This window comes from Dermacentor albipictus, chromosome 1, assembly GCF_038994185.2.
Source record: "Dermacentor albipictus isolate Rhodes 1998 colony chromosome 1, USDA_Dalb.pri_finalv2, whole genome shotgun sequence".
NCBI classification, from domain to species: domain Eukaryota; kingdom Metazoa; phylum Arthropoda; class Arachnida; order Ixodida; family Ixodidae; genus Dermacentor; species Dermacentor albipictus.
Genome location: NC_091821.1, coordinates 310,922,876 through 310,946,128, shown reverse-complemented (window position 1 = coordinate 310,946,128; position 23,253 = coordinate 310,922,876). Strand labels below are relative to the sequence as shown.

Sequence of the window (23,253 nt, the reverse complement as noted above, 5' to 3'; positions counted from 1 at the left end):
ACTCTGTAGCAATAATAGTAATAAAAAATGTTTAGAAAAATCTAGCAAAATATAATAATAGCAATACAAAAATAGCAACAAAAAAGACTTCAGAAATTGTTCACGTATGCTCTTCACTCCTATATCCAAAATTTTCTGGCTGCTCAACTGTCCTGGAGCTGCTGCTGTGCCATTGTGATCACACATCAACCTGCTGTGTGGTGTGTGCTGCACTATTTCGTCCTAACATTGGTGTGTCATTTCAAGATATGCTAAATTCCTGTTTGGTTGCACCAATGAGTCGACATGTGACTCTGTCTCAACGTATCTCAATGCCTCCATTGCCTTTTCTGTTACTCTTTCTACCTGTGCATGCACGCACTTCTGCACTGCACTGATATGTGAAAAACCATGGTGCTTTTTCTACAGTGTGCTTTCCCATGCGAAAAAAAGTGTGATTACTGTCTTATATGTGCAGTTTTCTAAAAAGCTTGTACATTGTAAACCATACGTTATTTGCATTGTTTCTTCACAGGACAAGATTGTGCCTCCTGACCCTATAACCCCTGTAGAGCGGAAAAGCACTCTGCAACGTCTGAATCAGATCATCTTGTATCGTCTTGTCGCGGCTGAGCTGCCTTCCGAAATGAGATCTCACAGAATAGGCAAGTAGTCAGAGACTTTGCAATGTTAACACGCACTGTGTGATGAGAAATTGACATGTTGTAAACTCTTTGTTTTAGTTGCTTTACGCTGTAAGTCAGTACTGCACACATTGAGTTGTTCTTTTGTAATGTCTTCTATGCGACTATATTTTAATGTCCTGTGCTCTTAGAAAATATATGCCATGCACTTTCTTTTTTTTCTCCAGTGCTGCATGTAAGTACTAGGTGGCATGCGTAATGCTCTTTGAATGTTTGATCATTGCAGCCTTATCATTACAGCAGATGTGTAAATAGTGTGCAGAAGATTTTTTTTCCCTTTCTCAGACAAAGCTTTCTTTGAGGGAATGGCACAGGCTACTTGATTTTGTATTTCCTCTGGTGGTGAAAAAACATTTTTGTGCTGCCATTGGTCATATGAGCCACTGTTTTGCCACCTGTATAAATTGTTTATAAATGCCTTCAAAGTGCAAAGAATGAAAGCATAGAAAAGTACAGTCTTTGTTCACTACTCTGTCTGGAGGCATTTGCTGACAACGATGTTGAAACTTCTCCCAGTTAGCCTTTTCAATTGTACTACATCATTTTCTTATGTGGAACTGTTTTGTTTTAGCAAGCAAAGCTAGCATTCTTCAAGCAAGGAAATGTATGTGGCCTTTTAAGAAGTACTTTAAAGACTTCCTTTGCCCTTAGCTTTTTATGAGAGGGAGATTAGAGGGAATACCAATTTAAGTGTTACAGTGAAAAATGGTCAAACATTTCTTTTAACTTTTTCTGGGAAAATTGGCCACTTTGACATGCTAGTCAGACATCTGTTGAAGAATTAGTCTTCATATCAAAGCTGATCTGCAATCACTTTTATTGTTAAAAACCCTGTAGGGGTGTTCACATATGGTTTAATCACAATTTAGACTGAAGACACAATGTGAAATATAAATAGAGGCACAATATAATGACATTTCCATCATGTTGTAGACTGAAGACACAATGTGAAATTTAAATAGAGGCACAACATAATGACATTTCCATCATGTTGTCATGGCAATAGCAAGTGTTGCTATAAACAAACAAACCTGCTCAGCTTAGCCAGCTTAGCAGGTCACAAACCTGGGCCTTTCAGATTCAGAACCTAGCACTTTTAACCAACTATGCCAGCAGGGTATTGGCAAAGTCCATACAACAAGAGAATGTAATGCTTAGTGATGCTGCTGCACATATGTTTGAAAGAAGAAAAGTAGCGCTACTGTAGAATATTTTGCCATTGATATGGAGATAGTAAAGGAGCATCAGAAGGAGGGCATGCTGGCGTAGCCTATGGCCTAAGGGAGGCTTTTGCTGATGGCACCTTCGCAGCTCTGGTGGAAAATATTCTTTTTTTCCATTTCATTTCTTCTATACTGTACCCCACCATACATTATTTGCTTATGTGTGTGCACTTTTATTTCTGAGAAATGTGCTTGTCAAGGCTGATGTTAATTTTCTGTCCGCAGCATAACTTTGTTCTGTGATCTTGGATTTTACAGAAAACGGAAGGGTAACTTTTCATGTGGAGCACGAGTTTGAAGTGAGTTTTTGTTCTGTTACTTCTCATAGTGCATTGCATCTATGCCACATTTATTGGCCTTTTATTCGTTTTTGAAAGTCCAAATGCACTACCAGAACTTCGTGCTAGCTGCTAGTCACAGTGATGTGCAGGCAGATGCTGTTCCTTGTGGCTTTTTAATTGTGACTAATGCCAATTTTTGGCACAAACATGCATTCGTTGCACTTATACAGGGTGTCCCAGCTTAAGTTAGCCAAGCTATTAAAAAAACTGGCACAATGTACAGTTATGAGGCCTACGGTGTTTGGTCATCAGTCCTCTTGCTACCAGGAGAAGATCAATTAGTAAACTTGTTCATTTTGAATAAAGGGTGTGATTTCTAAAGGAAAGCTGTTATTGCATTCTAAAAAATCCTGTTCAATCGTTTTCAACAAGTTCTGTCTTGCGTAAATATTATTCTGTGCTTTACTCATAGCTCATGAATTATGAAAAGTGTTGCGGGATTACGCACTTGCACGCTGTAAAATTAATGGCCCCAGAAGTCATTCGAAGAAACTAACTTCACTGATTGCCCGAATCGGCAGCTGTCGGGAAATAGCAAGTTGTCAGTGTAAATGTGAGCTGCAAGTTCCGCGTGCCAATTGCAGCCTATGCAATGACCAGGCGGTTTCCGAGTAAGGCAGTGAGCAGAGTTGGGGTCACTGGTGTCATGGCACATGGACGCGTAATCACGCAACACTTCTTGTGTTTTGTGCACGTAGTGTAAGGTGTGTAAAACATAATTACAGTGGACATAAGATGCTAAAAATGACTGAATGGTATACCTTAGGATGCAATAAGAGCTTACCTTGAAAAGTGACATCCTTAATTCAAAAATACAAAAATTAATTTGAGTATGTTGTGTAATTAGCCAGGCAATTAGTGCACAAAAATTATCCTGGTGACGGAAGAGGTTTGACAAACGAAAACCATTGGTCTTATAATATCTTGAACCAGATTTTTTAACAGCTTGGCTAACATTATCTTAGGACACTTTCTACAGCAACCAATTGCCTGACTTTTGCGCCCCAAAGTTATGCATATGCTATGGGTAATACCGTATTGACTCGTATAAGGTCCGCACCCGTGTAAGGTCCGCACCTCTAACTTGGCAGCAAAAAATGTGGAAAAAAAATTGCCAACAAAGTAGTAGTGTTCAGTGCCCCAATGCTGCGCATGCGCATCGACAAATTTTTGCCGATGCGCATGCAAATTTTTGCATGCTGCATACTTCCGTATGCCGCTACTAGATGGCAAGAGCCGGGGTGGGGACAAAATCCTGGGTGTGCACAAGTCGTTGGCTAGGCTGGCACCATTTTGATCCCAAGGTTCGGCCCCATGTAAGGGCTCCACCTCGTCAAAATTGTAAAAAAAGAAGTGCGCCCCTTACATGAGTCTATATGGTATGTTAGCTAAGGGCTCCAGATCAATTTATATGATGTGGTGCTCCTTATTTTGCACCAAAACTTGAGTATACATTACTATGTCTCATTGGTACAGTGGCCAGAGGAGGCTTCAAATTGAACATTCTTCCTTCGCTATGTGCACACTTTGCTCTATATCACCCTAGGCAGCTGTGGAAAACAATAAAATGAAGCTTCTGGAAAAATGAAGTCAGTGCCAACATGGGGCTACTGTCCTCTTACTGTAAAAGTGAGCAGAAATAGTAAAGTAATTCAGGAGGGTTGTCTTACTAGCAAAGATGTAAAGTCCCATGTTAACTAATAAACAGTGTTCCATCATGCTTTGTCGTCCTTTTGGTACCGCACTATCTTTATTTGTGTGCCTGCTTTCTCTGTAAGATATCCATAAAATTTAGAGCACTGCTTCGTTTTTCGTGCTTGTTGAGTATAAGTGAATCAATAAAGCATTTTATTTCGGAGAGTGGAAATGAAGTGACAACTGCAGATAATTTATGTGAGGAACTTATCCCCATGTGTGCCATTCGTCATTGCATGACAAAAGTTGCTATCGTGTGCTTGTGGTGCTTAGTGAAAGGTGCATGCTTTTTGAACTTATCACATACCTGGCAAGCTTTACAATTTTATTGTGAAATGCCAAATTTTTGCACTCGTTTACGATTGTCATATTGACACAAGTATTTTCAGATTTTTTATTAGTGTATAGTTTAAAGAAGAAGCTATTTAAAATATGACAGATACAGTCGTTACGTGAATACTTCGTTACAAACTTCATAAACATTTCTGCTTGTCTGCGGTGGGTATCATTCTTGCTGCAACTGTAGAGCAGAGTGCCTGTTCACATCACCTCGACTGAACAAATCTGCAAGTGTTTATTAAACAGTCAACATAGTGAATATTCAGATAGCGTTTAGTACGTTTCAGCTAACCTGCAGGATTTAGCATTTTCGACCTCTATTTTAGTGTTTTTCACAATCTAAGGTTGGCAGGTTTGATGTCAATATGTACATGAAATAATTTAGTCTGTGTTATTATGGGGGCGGTAGCCCGTCTCTTGCAATGCAAGCTACCGTATTTCTGGACTATAAGTTGCTCCTTTGTATATGTTGCACCTTCCACTTTTTGAGAGTTTCAAAGAATAAATTAGTATATAAGTTGCACCAGCAATAAGACTCGCCTATTTTAACTCGGTAAATGATGAAATGCGATTATTCACGCTGGTACCCTTATCGCAAAATGTCATACTTACAAATTTCACAGCACTAAATTTCCACACACAATATTTTTATGAGCCACAAATTCTGTCGGAAAAAATTTCAACCGACACTCCTCTGCAGCACTGAAACCCAACATTTATTGCACTTCAGTTGAAGCGAGTTGGAGGCCTCATCCTCTGATGGAGTCAGAGCTGTTTCAAAAACTTCAGCTACTCCAACTGGCAGTGTCAATTAGTCATGCATCTACTCCAACCGACAGTGTTGCTTGGTCACCGTCATTGGTCTCTGAAACGTTCAGACATTGTAGACACATCACTTGCATTGTTTCTGCAGCATGGCATCTTCGAGAAAACAAGAAAAAACAAGCAAACGCTCATATTGACCATGCCTGCATGCTCGGTTTTAAGCATGTATGAGTCACACCATTGTAAAAGATGCACAAGGAAAATTTTAGTAAAAATTCACAACTTATAGTCTAGAAAATATGGTATGTATCTCAACACTACACACCCACTTATGTCAGCATAAACTGGTGCTGGGGTATGCCAAGGCATGTTGTGCGGTCGAATCTCAATAATTTGAACTCGAAGAGGCCCGAACAGAAGTTTGAATTCAAGGAAGCTAATTGAATGGAGGACTTACGTGCTGTGGCACAAGTGTACTGAGCTAACACACGAGATAACAAATGAGTGGGAAGTTCTAGAACATTTGTTCACATGTATTTACAAAAACAGTTATTAGGCGTATCGGTTCTCGTACTGTGATGGCAGGCGGCCTGCGCACGCGTGTATAATTAAAGGAAACATACCATGTCCCGTGACAATTGACCCTTCGAACTTGTTCGGTATGCTTTATCGCATAACACTGATGTATAGAGGTGAAGCTGACTTTCGGGAACCGGCATTATGCAGTGCGTTAAGCCTGGGATACATGAAGCGTACTTTCATGGCGAACTTCGCCCGCCACAAGCAGACGCGACGAGATGATGCCGATGGTTTGCTGGCATTGCTTACATTCAGCGAAAAACAGAACGCTCGCTGTGTATGTCAGTGTTGCCAGACTCTAGGAATGTGTTTTTGGATCAGAAAAAAAAAGTAAATGTGCTTTTTATTGTATTATTTATTAATGACTAAACAACTTGGGAAAAAGTTTCATAGAGGAGCTTACAAACGATTTCCGCACATTTCATTGAGCTGTAGGCGTTTTAGCAGGCTGGCTTTGTGCCGTCTGGCTACGTTGAGCGGTGGCATCGCAGTGCACTTGCACTGCAGAATGTTTTGTGGTTCTCCAACAGTGACCTTAGTTTACCTTGTGTAAAAACACATTGTGGTTATTCATGTTTGCTTCAGTTTGAGTTCCTGTTTTAAAGCCTCCTCCAACAACAAGCATTTAGTACTGCAGCTAGAGAGGATAGAACTATCGGTATTTGGCGTGAAATGGGCCTGTCAGCGACTCTCGTTCTCAATGCCTTAGGCATTATGTGCACCACCTGGGCTCACACAGATGCAAACAGCGAAGACCAGGCATGGTCGGTTTCTAACTATAGTCTGTCATCGATCTTTTCCCTCAAGGCACTTGAGCAGAAGGGACTTATGGTTGTAGTAGAGTAGGGGTGATTTCTGACCGAAGAAGCATAAAACCAAACTATGCGAGCACGCGTGCCTACAGTGGGGGAAAAAAAAACAAGAAAAAAAAAAACAGCTTTGGGCGACGCGAGCGAGAAACTGTTTTGTCCCCTACATTCGAACCCACATGGGCGGCACCACACAGATAAAAAAGACAATAATAAAAAAAGCAGTACATTGCACACACTATTTTGCACCAGGGAACCTTCGATCGGGTTGGTAAGAAAACTGCACCACCCTTACAATTGTTATGTGTTTCGTGAGCACCTCACTGAAGTTCGTAGATGAAAAATAAGTTTACACAAATTTGTACATTTAAATATTCAATATCCGGCTGTAATGATCAGAGGTGTCCCTTTCACGCGGAGAGCCCGAAAGTGTGCGGCCGAAGTAGCCCAAACACCCCCCATTCCGTAGCTTCAGCGCGGCTGCACGACTGACGCTCTGAGGGAAAAGCAAAAATACATAAATACAAGCCAGCTGCCAGAAGTCGGAGGGAGATCGATCGTCATGATGCCTGGTGAGCGCATGAGGCGCTCCCACCACTTCCAATGGTGATTTTCCGATCGGACTGGGTAGCCGGCAGGAGTCAAATTTTTTTACACTGACGGGCGAGCATTTGCCGCCGGCCGTATTTCGTTGCTTGGACGTTGGTTTTGCGTTCCATGTATCCTGGGCTTTATACTTTCCGCACTCTGAAGCCTTTGGCAAGGATTACAAAGGCGAAGTCAGCGCCATTGCTTACAGCAGTGAATGGTTTCAATGAAAGACTCGACACTGAACAACAAGAAGCTTGGGAGCGAACGTCGAAGTAGCCAGGCCTAGCACTGCCGCGGTGTAGCTATGGCTGTCGGATCTGCATGCGAGAGCACCGGCTCAAGGCGGCGTGATAATCAAAATAGCAGTGGTGGTGACTTTGATGAATGCCATTTCGGACCTGCGGTCATGGCAAAAAGTCCGGAAAATCAGACAACGAAGATTTTTTGCAGCCTAAATTTCAGACATTCTTATACATTGACTTTGTCGGGTACATGGCAGGGCTGTGAAGGTGTCCGAGTTATCAGGCATGTCCGAAAAGTTGGGGGTCGAGAAAATCGGTCGTTGATTGTAGAGGACACACGTCACTAACAAAAGTAATCGGCGGTATGTGCCTGCACATGCCTGCGCACAAATTTCTGCCATTTTCTTTTTTTTTTCCTTCACGTGCGGCGTTGATTGGTCACTCCTAAGCTCTTCCTAAAAAAAAAAGAAAAAAAGATGATAATAAATTATGGGGTTTTACGTGCCAAAACCACTTTCTGATTATGAGGCATGCCGTAGCGGAGGACTCCGGAAATTTCGACCACTTGAGATTCTTTAACGTGCACCTAAATCTAAGTACGCCGGTGTTTTCGCACTTCGCTTCATCGAAATGCGGCCGCCATGGCCGGGATTCGATCCCGCGACCTCGTGCTCAGGAGCCCAACACCATAGCCACTGAGCAACCATGGCGGGTTGAGCTCTTTCTCTATGGCGGGGTCAGTGGAATGCGGGTTGGAGGCGCTGCCGCATTATTTGGCACGCTGCTGAGAGCATTGTCGGAACGCAGTATGTCCAAATTAATTATCGCAAATGATCACACGTTTAAATTAGTGGGCGTTTTTGCCCATTGGAATACACATAACTTTGAAGGAGTGACACCATCAATTCGAATAAACCAAAAGTTCGAATTAGGCATTTTAAAATTAATGAGATTTGGCTGTGTCTATTTAGGAACCAGAAGAGAGATGTTAATGAGTATGTGATTTGTGTATAATGTGTGGCTTGTCATTTGTTGCTCCTGCTGTGCTTGATTAATGCATGATGACTAGGTGTCACTCACAGTCATGGGGGATGGGTCTGGCATTCCTTGGAGACTTTTGGACATCGACATTCTGGTGGAGGACAAGGAGACAGGAGGTGAGGCCTTTCTCTCTGGAAGTGGCTGTTTTTTATTTTGTGCATCCAATTTCTGTCTTAACACTTTCCTGTCCGTTGGAAAATAGGCAGTTTTTGGGTAGTCTAGTAAACAATTTTTTTACTGCTACAGCAAATGTTTGATATTAGACTGTATGGTATCAATCGGTAGAGGAGGGAATGTGCTTTCTAATGGTATTATTTTCGAGCAAACATTTATTACCAATTCTTCGAAAAATGTTACTGGAAAAAAAAAAAAGAATTCTAACGAATACGTGAGAATTTTGTAAAGACATCAATGCTAGTTTGTACCCACGGAATATAAAAAATTTTCAAAACATACATGTTGAAGAAAAATGCTATATACAACATTCCTGCAAATGTAAGGTTTCTATCTTTAGAACTTCTCCATACACAAAGGAAAATGTTAGCCCCAGTGGCTGTAATGCCACCATGCAAACTGTTGCAGTACTGCCGTGCGGCACTCTGGAGCGCAATGCTGAGGTCAACTCCCGACCATCTTCTCACACAAAACTCCCCCTCTTTGCACCGTTGCCATCAAGTGATCCTGCCCAAACGACGTTGACACCTTACAGATAAGAACTGTGACCTTTAGAACACACCAGAAATCATATCTGAGCGTGGCCACGAGAAAACAATTCGGAGTAGAAAACAGAATTTACAGGCAGATACCTGTTAATGTTCTGGGGCTATTTGACATACTTTTGCCATCTGTGCTAAGGTTACATGAATCAAAATCATTTTCTGAGTATATGGTGATACCACCAGCACAAAATTCTCACTTAGACTCATCTGAATCCATGGAAATTCGCTGCTTCCAAAGGGCAGCTGCGTGCAACATCGACGCCTTGTCGGAAGCTACAAGTGCTTGTCATGCATGGCTAAAAGGTGCTTTAAAAATCCTTCCATGGTGAAAGAAAGAAACACGAAAGTGAAACAAGAAAAATAGTCTGTTCTTTAAGTGCTGGATGGTGCTAGATGTCCAGAAGCAGCCTGAGCGTGGCAAATTTTTGTTAAACCATTGACAGTTTGTTATCGACGGTCATAGATGCAGACAGGAAAGTGTTGAATGGTCCCTGAAACGGTTCGGACAAATTTTATAGGCGCGTAGGGTACAGATACAGTAAAACATTTGCTCCACAATTTCTGTGAAGCGTCTCATATTAAGAGAACTATGGATGATTACAAGTTACCTTCTGCCATAGCCATGATTTTTCTCCTCAACTTGTTTGCCAAGTGATCTGGGTTAAGCTCTGCCTTCACTGGCTGTGCGTCATGATGGGACATCGTGCTACTTCCAGTTGTCTTGGAGCCAGTGCGCAAAGCCTCTCCAACCTCTCCGCCAACTGCCTGGCAATTGAATTGAAGCAGCATGCGTTGCGAGCATTCTGTCGTAGCGCTGAGCGCTCCAGTATTCCAGTAACCACAGGCGAGCTGGGCGTTTTGACGGATGGGTGGAAGCATCCACTAAAACCCCTCCATACTACTACTGCTGTGATGAAGGAGCTTTAGCATAGACATACGTGAGCAGCCTGATCAGTCTGCATGGTCGAGTCACCTGGTGGCGCAGAGCTTAACCAGCCAAACAATGAGCTAATATTGCTTTAACCAAGCGTAAAAAATTTTAAACATTAAAAAAAAAATGTGTTCACAATTACGCTCCTGCCAAAAATTTATGCCAGCAGCAAAGTAGAATACACTTGGTTACTGTTATATTAGTTCTGTGTTTGGTTGAGCTCTGTGCCACTAGGTGGCTGCACCGTGCAGACCGTTCAAGTTTGCACCTCCGCTCATCCCATAAAACGCTGAAGCCCAGCCTACTTGTGCTTGCGTTTAACCAAATACCGGACACATGAAACACTGTTGTGGTATATAGCAATCCTTCAGCATGAAGCGACAGCTGCAAATGTGTAGATGCCGGTGTGGATCGGATACCGCCAACCAGCAGTGCAGCCGCTCCACTCGCATGTTCGCCCTGCAGGGGGGGGACAGTGTCGCAGCTTGACATGTAACTGATCACTATGTTTGCAGCCCACAACGCAAGGGCGAATCACGGTGCTCGCGAAAAGACAGATTGAGACCGATATAGACTGTGCAGCTCGCGTCTACACAGAGCATGTAGTAACACAAGCAGACGACTTTTGCTGTGTGCCGGTAGCGCTTGAGTGTAGTGATAAATTGTTCTTGTGCATTCTCCTTCTCTTACTTTCTTTTTTATAGAAACAAATTAATCAACATTTCCACTATTGCAAACAACATTTGTTCTCCATAAAGTTGAAAAAATTATGCGCGTGCCTTCGGCAGCCAATCGGATCGCTCGCCGTATTGGCCTCATATGGTCACCTTGCATCACTTGGTCAGGGGCGGCTAAAAACTCAGAGTAGTGGCGTGCTGTGATCAGTAGCGCTGTACATTTTTAAAAACTTATAATAAATTAGGCTCTATGCGGAACGCTTCAGTGCATCACTTAATGATCAGAAGGGCGAACCCTAATGACTAAATACGTCTGTACAAAATCGTTAAAATTGTTTCAGGCTCCCTTTAAGAAACTTGCAGTAGATAGGCCTGTAACTAGGGGACGGATGGGGGGTCCTTACACCCCCCCAAATAATCGCCGCAGCAGTGTATTGCTCAGCACAACTTATGTACTATATGTCATTGTAGACCCTTTTTGCAGAGCAGTTGGCTCCAGACGGAACGAGATGGTGCTTTCGGCAGCACATCATACTTTGTGTCACTGAAAGTGCTCGAAAATGAAACCATTACTGCTTCTGCCCTGCTACTGTGCAATCAGATGTCAGAAATGCAACTGGGGGTTCGGTAACGCACTGTGCTTCATTCTTGCTGCGAAATGTGGAACACTAGAGGGAAGATGTGTGCAGTAGTATGCTACAAGGATGGTTACTGGCATATTAAAGAATGGAATAAATTTATGTGACCAAGTCCATGGACCATTGCTGAATAGGGCTGCCTGTGTTGCCAGCCCTTGGTGATGCGCAACTTTCCTCAAGGATAAAAAATTCACTCTTCTGGCAGAATTGTGTAGCTAACCCCCAAAGAAAGGATTTCAACCCTGGAATGTTGGCGAGAGTGAATGCCATGCTTTACAAAGTGACAAAGGGAGTAGTGCCACTTCCTGGCATAGTAAGCTTTTTGCACGTTATTTATGAACATCCACCCCAACTCACACACAGACTTATGCAGATTAGATATATTGCTAACGTATTAGTAATGAGTGAATGGGTGCTCACTTGAATAAATGCGCCAAAGCATAAGTTTCGGCGACTACAAAGACTTTGTGGCGGTCCACAAGATAAGCGAGTGACTAGCAATAATACCTACGGCTTTGCTACAAACTATCACAAAGCACAAAACAAGTACGTTCTAAGCCTTTGTGTTCAGCAAGAACAAAAGTACAGAACATCTGTGTTCTGAGCCCTTGTGTGCCAAGAACAAATCTATCACAATTAGGCACACTTGCCTGTGATTAGGCAGAAAATAAACACTTGGATAGTGAGGGCACTGAGGGATTTCACTGGGTCAAAAACATGACAAGCTGCTGCTTTTTGAAAGTGTTTTTCAAGTAAGGAACGAAGAGCAAAACACACCGATCCTGATTTAATTCATAAGCAGGAAGTTTAGATGGCATGGAATACACTTCTAGCCCCAAATTTAGTACAAGCACCATATATATGCTGCTCGTGCTGTTTGGAAGAGGTATAATGAGCACCGAAACTGCTTACATGTCCTATGAAATTGTGGCCAAAGCTTGGTGTCATTCACCCAATCACCATCTACAATATCCACTGAAACGGAGGTTTGCTGAGCCACCTGGCATCATGCACATCCATTGTAAACACGGAGGCAATGAAGGTAGCTGGGGCAAGCAATGAACGCGGCAAGATGTGATCAAACATGGCGGCGCCCGCAGGATCGTCACCAAGAAAAAGGTCTATATTATATAAACATGTCAATATATGCTTATATTTATGTTATCATATTTAAGCAATGTGCTTGAGTCACATGCGAAAGTAAGTGAATTGAAATCTTTCAAAACAGTCACCATTGTCCGTGCAAAACCCCTCCGGAAAATAATTCCTGGATATGGTCCTGGCAGTAGGTTATCTGCATTGTACTGAAAGTTAAGCTTTGAAAAAGTTTGCTGTCACAGCTACACAAACTGTATTCATGCAGCTGAGTGACTTGGCCAAGAAAACATATCTCACCATGTTTGTGCAAAGTTTCTCTTGGCACCATGAGCGTGATGACCCTCAGGGCTTTTGCATTGCACTTACACTCTGTTTCAGTAGTTCTGTGTAGCAGAGCAAAGGCTGCGCGACCCATGAATGCGGGCTCTTGTGCAGTGAGATGTAGTGCCACAGTTATGAAGCTGTTGGACGACTAAATGGCCTTGACAAGTGGTCTTGTCGGCAGATGTTTACTTGGAAGCTTCTCTGCAGGTCGCAGGGCAATTTATTGTGTGATTTTACTTCATTCTATAATAAAATATTTATTGAGGCTCTATGACACTGAAAATAGAGCTCTCCACTTGTACAAATGAAAATGTGCAGAGAACAAAAAAATTAATTCAACATCGCTGTACAGACATCACTTTGCATTTAAAAGTACTAACAATTAATTAATTTGGCAGTGACAAAATTCATACGTTGGCGCAGCCACAGCACTGCGGAGGACTCACTTCTGGGTAGTGCTTTGCTCTTTGCAAAAATGGTCTGTGCAGTCTTGCATGTGTGGTATCGTTCCAAGCTGCTCTTTTATGCGAAAGGAACGAATAAGTTGGCATTAAACATGCTTGGAACAGTGCAAAAAGAGTGCGTTAAATGAGCACGCATTCTAATTAAGAAAACGGCAGCAGATGCAAATGTCGGCAAGTGCACCGTGTACAAGTGGACGTTACAAGAGAGATCAAGAGATGGCGCCATCATCGTGTGCGACACTGGCCGAGTACTCCTTTTGAACCCTCCGCTTCCGCCTTGTCTTCAGCCCTCCTTCTTTTCTATATCTCGGAAGTATCTTGAAGATGCACGCCTTTTTGGTGTCTGGGCCAATATGGAATGAGTTTTCTACTGCTGCTATCCCAGCAGCTGATCTCGCTGTACAGTTACAGTCTTAGTAGGTTCAGCCGCCACCTGCACTGCAGTGCTTGCCGCTAGCAGGTGACAGGGCACGTAAAGTCACCTTTAATATGTGTTTGCCCCCTCCCCCCCTCCCCCTATTCGATTGTTTAAAGAAGCCTGTAGCTTCCGCAGTGCTGCATGGAACTACTAAAACAGAGTATAGTTTCTTTTTTATAAGATTCCTGAAAGCATTGCTGTGTAAAAAGCCCCAAATTTTTTAGTCCAGTGAAATTGGCTGTTACATGTACTGTCTTTTTCAAAAGTGCACAAGCTTCATTGCCTATGACCATCATGCCGAATACATGTTGCTTAAGGAGTTCCCACTGTATTCCAAAAGTTGCAGGGCTCTAGGAAACGAAAGTCTGAGGATTGCCACTGGAACCGCAGCACACAGCCTAACGACATATATGGTGAAGGCATGGAGTAGCTTGTGTACATGTGACAAAGGCTGTAGATTGTCTCTAACAACAGAGGTGAACATTGATGTGCTCTTTATAGAACTTTAATGTAGAGACGCACTTTCCTGTTTCTCTTTACATTTTTGTCCTTAATGTCATTCACCAATTTAGTGCTGCTACTTTGACTTTTATGCTCTTTTGCGCTTTTGCATTCAATATTTTGCCATCCTTACTATTAGTTATTCTGAGGCTTCACTCATATGAGAAAATTTTAGGCATAACTGCTGTGCTTAATTACAGACTGCAGATCCCTGGTGCACCCACTACAAGTGCAGTTCATTCACCAGCTTATCCAGGCTCGACTGGTGGACCATGCAAAACCTCTGCACGAGCTCTATGCTTGTCTACGTATCCTTGCCTTATATTTGCAGAAAATAGCCATAACAATCTAGCTGGATAACTTCTGTGAAGAAGTGCACTTAAACTTGGTTGGCTTAAGGTTCAATTCATCCAATTCTTCATGTCTGTTGCTTTGTCTCGGCCACCACTAGACAGAACTGGCAAAAACAAGTCACATCCACAAATGTGGACACAGTCCTGGAAGGGGTGATAATTCTCGCTCATTGCATAGGCAGTGCCTCAACTTTGGCGGTTCATCAGGCAGCATGTGAGGCTTTATTGGCCAGTTGCCTTTAAACGCTTTGTATCATTCCCTGTGTACATATTCTTAGAGGGGCCATGGCACCAGATTTTCAAGCTTTAATTATGCAACGCATGTTGAACTGTATGCATACTAGAGCAATTTGGCAAAATTTGAGCGGTAGAAAATTTGTTTCCTTTGTTTCACCTTGTGCATAGCTTAAAACTGTCTGCACTATCATTATGTGAGTTCTCTCATACTGAGTTTGTGAAAGCACACTCTTATAAAGCTGGATTTGTAATTGACACTTCTGAGATGCCAAAAGTCAGTGTTGCTGTGAGTGGAGAGTTGGTAAGCCAGAAAAGGCTAGAAAACAAAAGCTACCATGTTGTGGCTACACATCGAAGTTCCTGTACCACCTTTTCATCGCAGGTTTGAGAAAGGTTTGAAGAGAGACTTTTTGTCGATTATAGTGTCACATCGTAGTGGTGATGAACACAGTATAGCAGAACTGTAAATACACGAAACTAACATTTTATTGAGTGACCCTGCGCCCTGTAAGGAAAGTGACACTTGAAGCACAATGATAGTGGCAAGCACAGTTAGCGATTGTCGAAATCTGATCTGCGGGTCAAGTGCGTTGGCTTTTATACATGACTTGCCGAACGTTTCAGCGTAATCGCTGGTGCCCGCGTGCCTTTCAGAAAGTAGTACACAATTTGCTGTGAATACAATCAGATAACAGAAGGTTCAGTGACAACTGACAAAACAGATAGAATCGATGATAACCTTCCAGTAAGTTCCAAATCTATGTAGGTGTGTGTTGCGCTGAGCGATAACATTAAGTTGTTAGGGGGTGAAAGGCAGTTCCAGAGAAAATTATAATTAAGTACATGTGTCAATAGCAATGATTACACCGTATTCTAAATGCTGACGTGAACTTTATTGTCTAGCCAAGCGCACGGAAAAGCAAAAATTCTATTTTTGAAAGCTGAGGTGTCCTGAAGGGGCTGATTAGGTACAGCTCATGCATTCACCTACCCTGAAAAAAAGAGAAGGGAAACTCCAACCAAAATTCATTTCAAAACCTGATGTTTTGGAGCCTGGCCAGCTCCTTCTTCAGGGTGGGATTGTTTGAGGTGTAGCAGTGCTTGTATGCGTTTTTGGCTCTTTGACAGGCGCGCAGACACTTTTCGTAGATTTTGACTATGAAGATACAGTTGATTAACATAAGTTAGAACTCCAGGAGGCTGCAGATTTTTCTTTGAATTATTGAATATTTGAATTATCCTATATGACTAAAATATGTTAGGAAATGTCATTATCAGTTGCTATATAAAGTCAAACCTCGAAATATCGAACACTTTCTATATCACCTGGAAAATCGCATGCATTTTTAATCGCATGCATCGGGGTCGGATGTAAAATGGATATATCGAACTCCGTCACCCCAGACTGCGAGCGCTCTGTTGACAGGTGAAGAGCTTTCTCGCAACACCCTCAAAGATCAAACAGTCAAATCTCGATATAACGAATCATGTGGGACTGCTGAAAATAGTTCATTATTCTGAAAGGTTGTTATAATTAAAGTCCCAAAATTAACCATTCCACCCATCAGTTCATAAGTTGCCACCATTTGAGCTATCCATGAAAATGTTGCTGTTGGCTCTCAGCCCGCGCTATTGCTATTTTCCATAGATTCCAGACCCTCACGCACCACTGAAGCACCGTATGATAAGTGACACTCGCAAATCAGACACTGAAACTCGGAAAACTACTGACAAAAAGGAAGCTCCGTATCGCCTCCAAAGCGCAATGCTTCTTGTTGTTTGCGTTTCACATTCCTTGCTCTAAACACCGCGACTGTTTCACTTGACGCGGTCACCCGAACTATTTCGAAGCGCAATCCTGCATAAACGACACCGTCTGGAAAGTGCAGAGTGTGACCGTGTGGCATCACTGCAAGTACGGAGGTTACATTTCTCTGTGAAAATAGCAAGTACGTCTGCAGAAAGAAGGGCGAAAGAAGGAAGAGATGCCCCTTCGTTGCTAGGCGACATGTGCCTGGGCAGAACATGCACTCGCAAAACCCAATGCCTCGTCACCTCCACAATAGATTAAAAAAAAAAATTCTCTCCCATGCTTTTTTTACTGAGTGCCATCTCAGGTTTTCTGAACCCGTGCGCCGTGGCGTCCGCTTTCTGTGCCTTGTCATCTGCTAGCCTACTGTTTCATCTGCCGTGAAGGATCCATAGAAATCTAAGAATCCCCAGATTTCGGAATATTAGTTCGTAGTACTCAGGCGTTGTTAACATGACACCAAAATTTAATATTGATTGTTATTCTGAAATGTTAGGTATTCTGAAGTTTGTATTACTAAAATATTTTACAATGAAACCATAAGAAGTCAGCAGAGATTTTCTGAAAAGTGTGTTAATAGGAAAAGTTCGTTAATGTGTTCGTAATAACGAGGTTTCACTGTACATCTCTGAGTGTGGTATGAAGTAAAACAAATACACACAGACATTCAGTTTGTGTGTATGCTTATCTCTCTAAACCTTAATTCATCTATTGATGCAGCGGATTGCACAAATAACAGACATTGCCTTGAATAATTCTCCAAGTCACGAGTCTAAGAGCGACGTCACAGCAAAGACACATGTACGTAGGCGCACTAGCACGTATACATCATTCCTCCAGCTTGGACCGTGGCACCTGCGAGGAGAATGGCAAGTGACGTTCGGCTTGAAATTTCAGCTCCTTCCACGGTACGTAGCGATGTAATACATAGCAGACATGATCGTTAGTGCACATTGTATGCATGGTGCTTGTCAGCTCAAAATGGCCAGACCTGGTGAGGGGCCTTTTAATCGGCGGTTTGTGGCAGTAAGACTCCGCCCTTGTAATACAAAGGCTTGAAATAGTTGAGAGCAATGTTTGAATTAAAGAGTTTCAAAATTAATTTAAAACTAAACTGGTTGACCAAATTTGACTTCTATTTGAATTTAAATTTTTGTAGTTTTAATTATCACAAGTCAGCCATAGTCCCAAATTTTCTGACAGTGATACCTAAGTGTGAATTAATCACAGCTGAGCTGCACAATCGGCGCCTCTCCAATTGTGTTTAGAATACTAAGCTGTCAGGCTAGTTGGTTTGACATGATTGATATGCACATGCTGTTGTTGCCATCACCTACACTATAGTTGTCATTATTGATGTAATGCATGCCCAGTTGTTAGGCGAATTTTATATTAAAAAAAAAAACATTTTTTTTTTCACAATTCTCGATGACAGCGCATCCGCAATAATGTTTCCTGGTGGTTTATCTCCGAAAACATACTTAGTTGCAAGTGAGCATCTTTCCAGTCCACGTCTCCTTTTTCCGCAGCGCTTCTGCATTCCCCTTTGCAAACATCAATTGTATTTAGTTTACGTTGCTTCGGTGCGACTCTTGGAACAGAAGTTTGTGCATATCACGTCAAAGCAAAGGCATTCATTACTTTGTGTAAGCAGGTCATTGTAGCCAATGCAGTTACTAATATCACTAGTCACATACTCGGCACACCTTTTCTGCTGTTTTGTTCTTGATCCAATGTTCACTCTCTATGTGGACTGTTTTTGTTTTAACCACAGTGTGAATGTTTTATTGCTCTTGTGGTTGCCACACTAGTATTCGTAGGAAATGCTTGAAGAAAGCTTGTCAAACGTAGGCCTTAACACACCTTCACCAGACTCCTTTTGCCTTAGTTTACAGTTGGAGGTAATTCATTCTCAGGTGAGACTGCCTGCTGCACACCTTTACCTTCTTTCTCTTTTATTTATTTGCGCAGCTCACTTTAGTGGGAAAGATGCATGTTCTCTGTAGCTGTGAAACTCAGGTTCACAAATATTTCTGTTGTCAGACTATGCTTGGATAAGGCAGGCATAGATCTAAAGGAGTGCATTTACTTTGCCTAGTTCAGTTTAATAGCATTTTTAATTATGAACTTAGTAGCCACACACCAGTACAGGTGTATGCTATTGCAATTTTTCGTGCATAATGTGCTATTGGACAAAAGATTGTGCATGCAAGTTGAATTGGAGCTTAACAATTGTATATGTAACAATGATTTTGTAATTGTTTTGATGCACTGTTGCATTGCATTGCCACCCACCTAACCTGCCACATCAGTTGATACGGTTGTGTCGGGAGCGACTGGGCGATTTTGTTCGTGTTGAGGAGTACAAGGCAGGACAGAATCTGGTGGTGCAATACTGGAGGTGAGTCAATTAATGCCACTTCAATTAACACCTGCTCCGCTGCCTGTAATAGTAGTTACCGGTAAAGTTAAACAACTTTTTTTTGTACTGAATGATGTGCTCATAACTTGCATAAAGGAAATGAAGCCAACAGTTGCAGCTAGGTTGCAAAACCCTTCTTGCTACACAGAAATCCCAATAATTTGAATAATGCCCATACAGTACAGTGAAATCCCAATAATTAGAAATCTCGTAATTTAAATTGATGGATAATTCAAATTGCTCTGTTGGTCCTGGCAAAAACCTATGCATTTGAATAGGGAAAACATTCCGCGATTCGAACTCGAAAAATGGTGCAATGGTTATTTGAAAAAAAATTTCTCGCTCTCATGGTCAGCTTTTTGAACAAACCTGAGCCAAAGGTGAAGGTTTAATGTGTTGCTAGCCATCAAAATGTCATATGCCATAAAAAATGACGAGAAATGACGTGGGGAACCGAGACTGAGCCGGAGCAAGCAGAACAGCATGTGCCCTTCTTTCCTTTGTGGCTTAAACGAAGTAGGAAGGAAGAGCCCCTTCTGTGCAAATAATCATGTTATCCATGTTATATACAATACCCTTAATCACTAAAAGAGGGGAATGGGGTTATAGTTACATGAGTTGCAGAAAAGCAATAAAAAAGAGAAAAAAATGCGTAGTTATTATACAATGCTTATGGCAACTCTAAGAAACACTAACAAAAGGTGCAGATGGCATCTCTGCAAACAGAAATTGTGAATACTACTACTACTACTACTACTACTACTACTACTAATAATAATAATAATAATAATAATAATAACAACAGCAAACGGTGACTGTGGTATTGAATATGCATAGATATATCAAAAGCTGCTAGTGACATGCGCCATCCAATGCAGATATACAGGATAAATGAAGAGGAAAAAGCTCAAGCATTAATATCACCAAAAAGAGAAGTGAATAAACATTTGTAGAAGATAATGCTGTTGGTAAAAGATGCGATAGTTTGCCTGTGTCCTTCCTCCCAGGGACCAGATGTCAAAGGAGAGGCACGCGTACCAGCTGAACATCCATGTGGATCCTGTAGACCCTGGGAAGCCTCTTCGGGTGGCACATAACCCGATGCTTCCACACAAAGATGCTGTGTGGGCTGACCAGGCCATCAAGGTAATACTAGTATGTGCTGTGCTGTCTCTAGTTGTGGCCTCTGATATTTTGTAGGAATGAACTGGAGAGTATTTTCCTAATGAAGAGTGCAGGCTAGTTGGAAAAGTTTAGAAGAAGTATTTGTGCTGTCCTAGTAAAATTACAAGAAACAAATAGTAAATTACAAATTACAATTTTCAGTTAACTCAAATAAACATTTTCTTGTTTGTTTACTGCTTGTTGTGAACTCTGTGTTTGAAACATAATCAGAACTTGTAGAACACTATGTGTAAGAAAGCCTTAAAAAAAAAGAAAAGAAAGAGCAAGGAAAAAGGAAAAGAAATAAAGAAAAACAGATACCAGTCATGTGAATGGACATAACTGTTCAGAAATGCTTTTTACTTTTCAAAGGCCTTTGGCCTTCAGATGTGTGTGGCCTTTGAGGTGTGCATTTATGCAATACTTGCGTGCAGTCTGCTGTATGAGTGAATAAAATCTGTTGCAAGCATTACCAGTCAATTTGCAAAAGCTGGCATTAGTTTGCTACATCTTTGTCTTGTCCTTCCTTTCAGTCGGAGTTCTTGTCAGTGGAGAAGCTTCTCATTCAGACGATTCACATTCGAACGAAACAGCGTCTGTCTGATCTCCGAGACCGGCTCAAGGGTTTCCTTGGGTCCTCCATAGAATGTGAGTGCCGCTATGGATAAGCACAAATTACGATTTCTGTTGACAGAGACAAGGAATGACAAAAAAGGCATAAATTGTCCTGAGTGAAATCTTTAAATAGCCACCAGCTGTGTAACTGCTGCCTCACAATTCATGAACGCTATGCGATTGCTGTGGAGATTGCATGGTTCAAGCTGAACATGATGATCTGTACTCTTTAAAATGAGGGAGACACCACATGTTTATGTATAAAGCATTTACTGTATTATTGTTGCATATAATGTATCATTATTATTGCTGTAACCTGCATCGAAAAGCATAGTGCGAGTTGAAGTTACAAGTGAATCTTAAAATTGAGTGTGGCTTCATAGCACTGCAGAGTGCATTACTATGTTGACACATCTGAAGGAAGAACTTGCTGACGTGATGTTCTTTACAACGGCAAGAAAAAAGGTGGTTATGATTGAGCACACACCGCAAGATTGTTTCTGGAACTGCTGAGATGGCCACTCAAGACACCTTCAAAGCTGAGGCCCAGGCACATACGCACAGCGATTTTTCGGGAAATGGGGGGGTGGGGGGGTGGGGGGGGTGGGGGAATGTACATTTGCGGAACAGTCACAGTTCTTTTGCATCCCTCGTTCACTGCTCTACCAAGTAGCAAAACCGACTCGTGTTGTTATTTGGGAAGTTGCGTAACAATGCGTGGTCACCAGCCTCGCAGGACCGCGTAGAGCACAGGATGCTGTGGTTCTAGACATACTGCGCCCACCGCGGAAGGTTCAAACCACCCTCCCCCATTAGCACAGCAGGGAATGGCTACGTCAGGCGGCTCGATTGATAACTGTAGAAGTGTAGTTCAAAACACATGGAATTATTCTCCAGTTCCGGTGGCGTTTTCTCTGCTTCCTTTTTAAATAAAAAGATGTTGATCCATAATAATTTTTACAAACAGTTTTCGCTTTTCCTCCCTGTTTAGCTGTTGCCTTGGCTTTCTCGCTTAGGAGATCACTTAATTTCTCATCTCCTTGCGACTCTTGATTCCAGTTGCCAATTTTGCACGGAAAGTGCTGTACAGTAAGGGAAAAATCACACGAGGTAACGGGTGACAGTCATATTACTTATGGGTTTAAGGGTTATTGCAGGGTCTGATGATGGATGCTGTTTTGCAATACTTTATTTTCCACCTTATCTAACCCATTTCGCGGATATATGGTTCCGAGGATCTGCCAGCGTCGTGGCGAGCTGTCTCTCGAGGAAATAATGAAGCAAAAGGAAAAGTTAAGCGCAACTGGCGTTTTCTCCTGCCACAACTTGTTCCACCAGCGTACGGACCAACCGACTATGAACCGAATCCCTTTCCTGGCCCCTGGATCAGTCTAAACAAAGAAGATTGAACTAACAAAGCATACGGATGCGCATGATCGTTGAATTGATGGTGACATAAAAATTCTGTTAGGCATTATAAGAAAAATAAAATATTATAATTAAAACAATAAACTATGCCCTGCCTGCTGCATTAGGTGGTGACAACTGAATTCATCTTGAGTTAATCCTGCGGGCCCCGAATCGATAACAAAACTCGCCTCCACACCCCAGGAGATGCTGATAACTGCTGCCATCCAAAAGGAGTGAAAAAATTGACAACTATTCCACTCCGTGAAGATGGAATGACAGCGAAAACTGATGACAGTCAAAGCTCTCAAATGAAAAGCAAAGTGTTTCACATCCGCTGCGGGTCAGCCTGAATATCGTGCAATATCGGGCCAACCCGCGGCGGAGGTGAAGCAGGCGTTAAGCACCCTGCATATGTAGGTCCATACCGAAGGTAGTGCAATGCCAGGCCGACCCGCGGTGGAGGTGGAAACAGGCATTAACAACTCCCCATACGTAGGCCGATCCTGAAGATATTCCAATACCGGGCCCACCCGTGGTGGGGGTGAAGCAGGCGTTAAGCGCTCCCCTCAAGTGGGTCCATCCCGAAGGTAGTGCAATGCCGGGCCGACCCGTGGTGGAGGTGAAGCAGGCATTAACTCCCCATACATCAGCCGATCCCGAAGAAATTGCAATACTGGGCCTACCCGCGGCGGGGATGAAGCAGGCGTTAAGTGCTCCTCACATGTGGGCCCATCGCAAAGGTAGTGCAATGCCAGGCCGACCCACGGTGGAGGTGAAGCAGGCATTAAGAACTCCCCATACGTAGGCCGACCGCAAAGATATTCCAATACCGTGCCCACTCGCGGCAGGGGTGAAGCAGACGTTAAGCGCTCCCCTCATGGGGGTCTATCCCGAAGGTAGTGCAATGCCGACCCGACTCGCCGTGGAGGTGAAGCAGGCGTTAAGCAGTCCCCATATGTGGGCCCATCCTGAAGTCTCCGAAAGGTGCGTTATAGGTTCCCGAGTCCACAGGGGTATGTGGCATTGATCTTGAACCCTTTTTGCACTATCACCAGGATCGGCCCACATGATAATTTTCTTTGTTAATGGATGCCGAAAAAAACTACCGAAGTTAGTCATACACTGCTTTCGCTGTACAAGGCAGCAAAATGTTGACCGCCGAGT

General features: G+C 42.6%; 1 protein-coding gene across 2 annotated transcripts in view; it reads left to right on the top strand.

The window, feature by feature from the left end:
• Nucleotides 1-23,253, top strand: part of MED14 (mediator complex subunit 14) — a 131,349-nt gene that overhangs the window by 11,099 nt on the left and 96,997 nt on the right. For both annotated transcript variants that reach the window (XM_065438637.2, XM_065438636.2), the window contains 8 exons: nucleotides 515-644; nucleotides 2,165-2,205; nucleotides 8,337-8,424; nucleotides 14,279-14,386; nucleotides 18,351-18,394; nucleotides 18,791-18,879; nucleotides 19,908-20,046; nucleotides 20,598-20,712. In XM_065438637.2, the coding sequence (XP_065294709.2) occupies nucleotides 515-644; nucleotides 2,165-2,205; nucleotides 8,337-8,424; nucleotides 14,279-14,386; nucleotides 18,351-18,394; nucleotides 18,791-18,879; nucleotides 19,908-20,046; nucleotides 20,598-20,712 (754 nt within the window). The remainder of the gene's footprint in view (nucleotides 1-514; nucleotides 645-2,164; nucleotides 2,206-8,336; nucleotides 8,425-14,278; nucleotides 14,387-18,350; nucleotides 18,395-18,790; nucleotides 18,880-19,907; nucleotides 20,047-20,597; nucleotides 20,713-23,253) is intronic.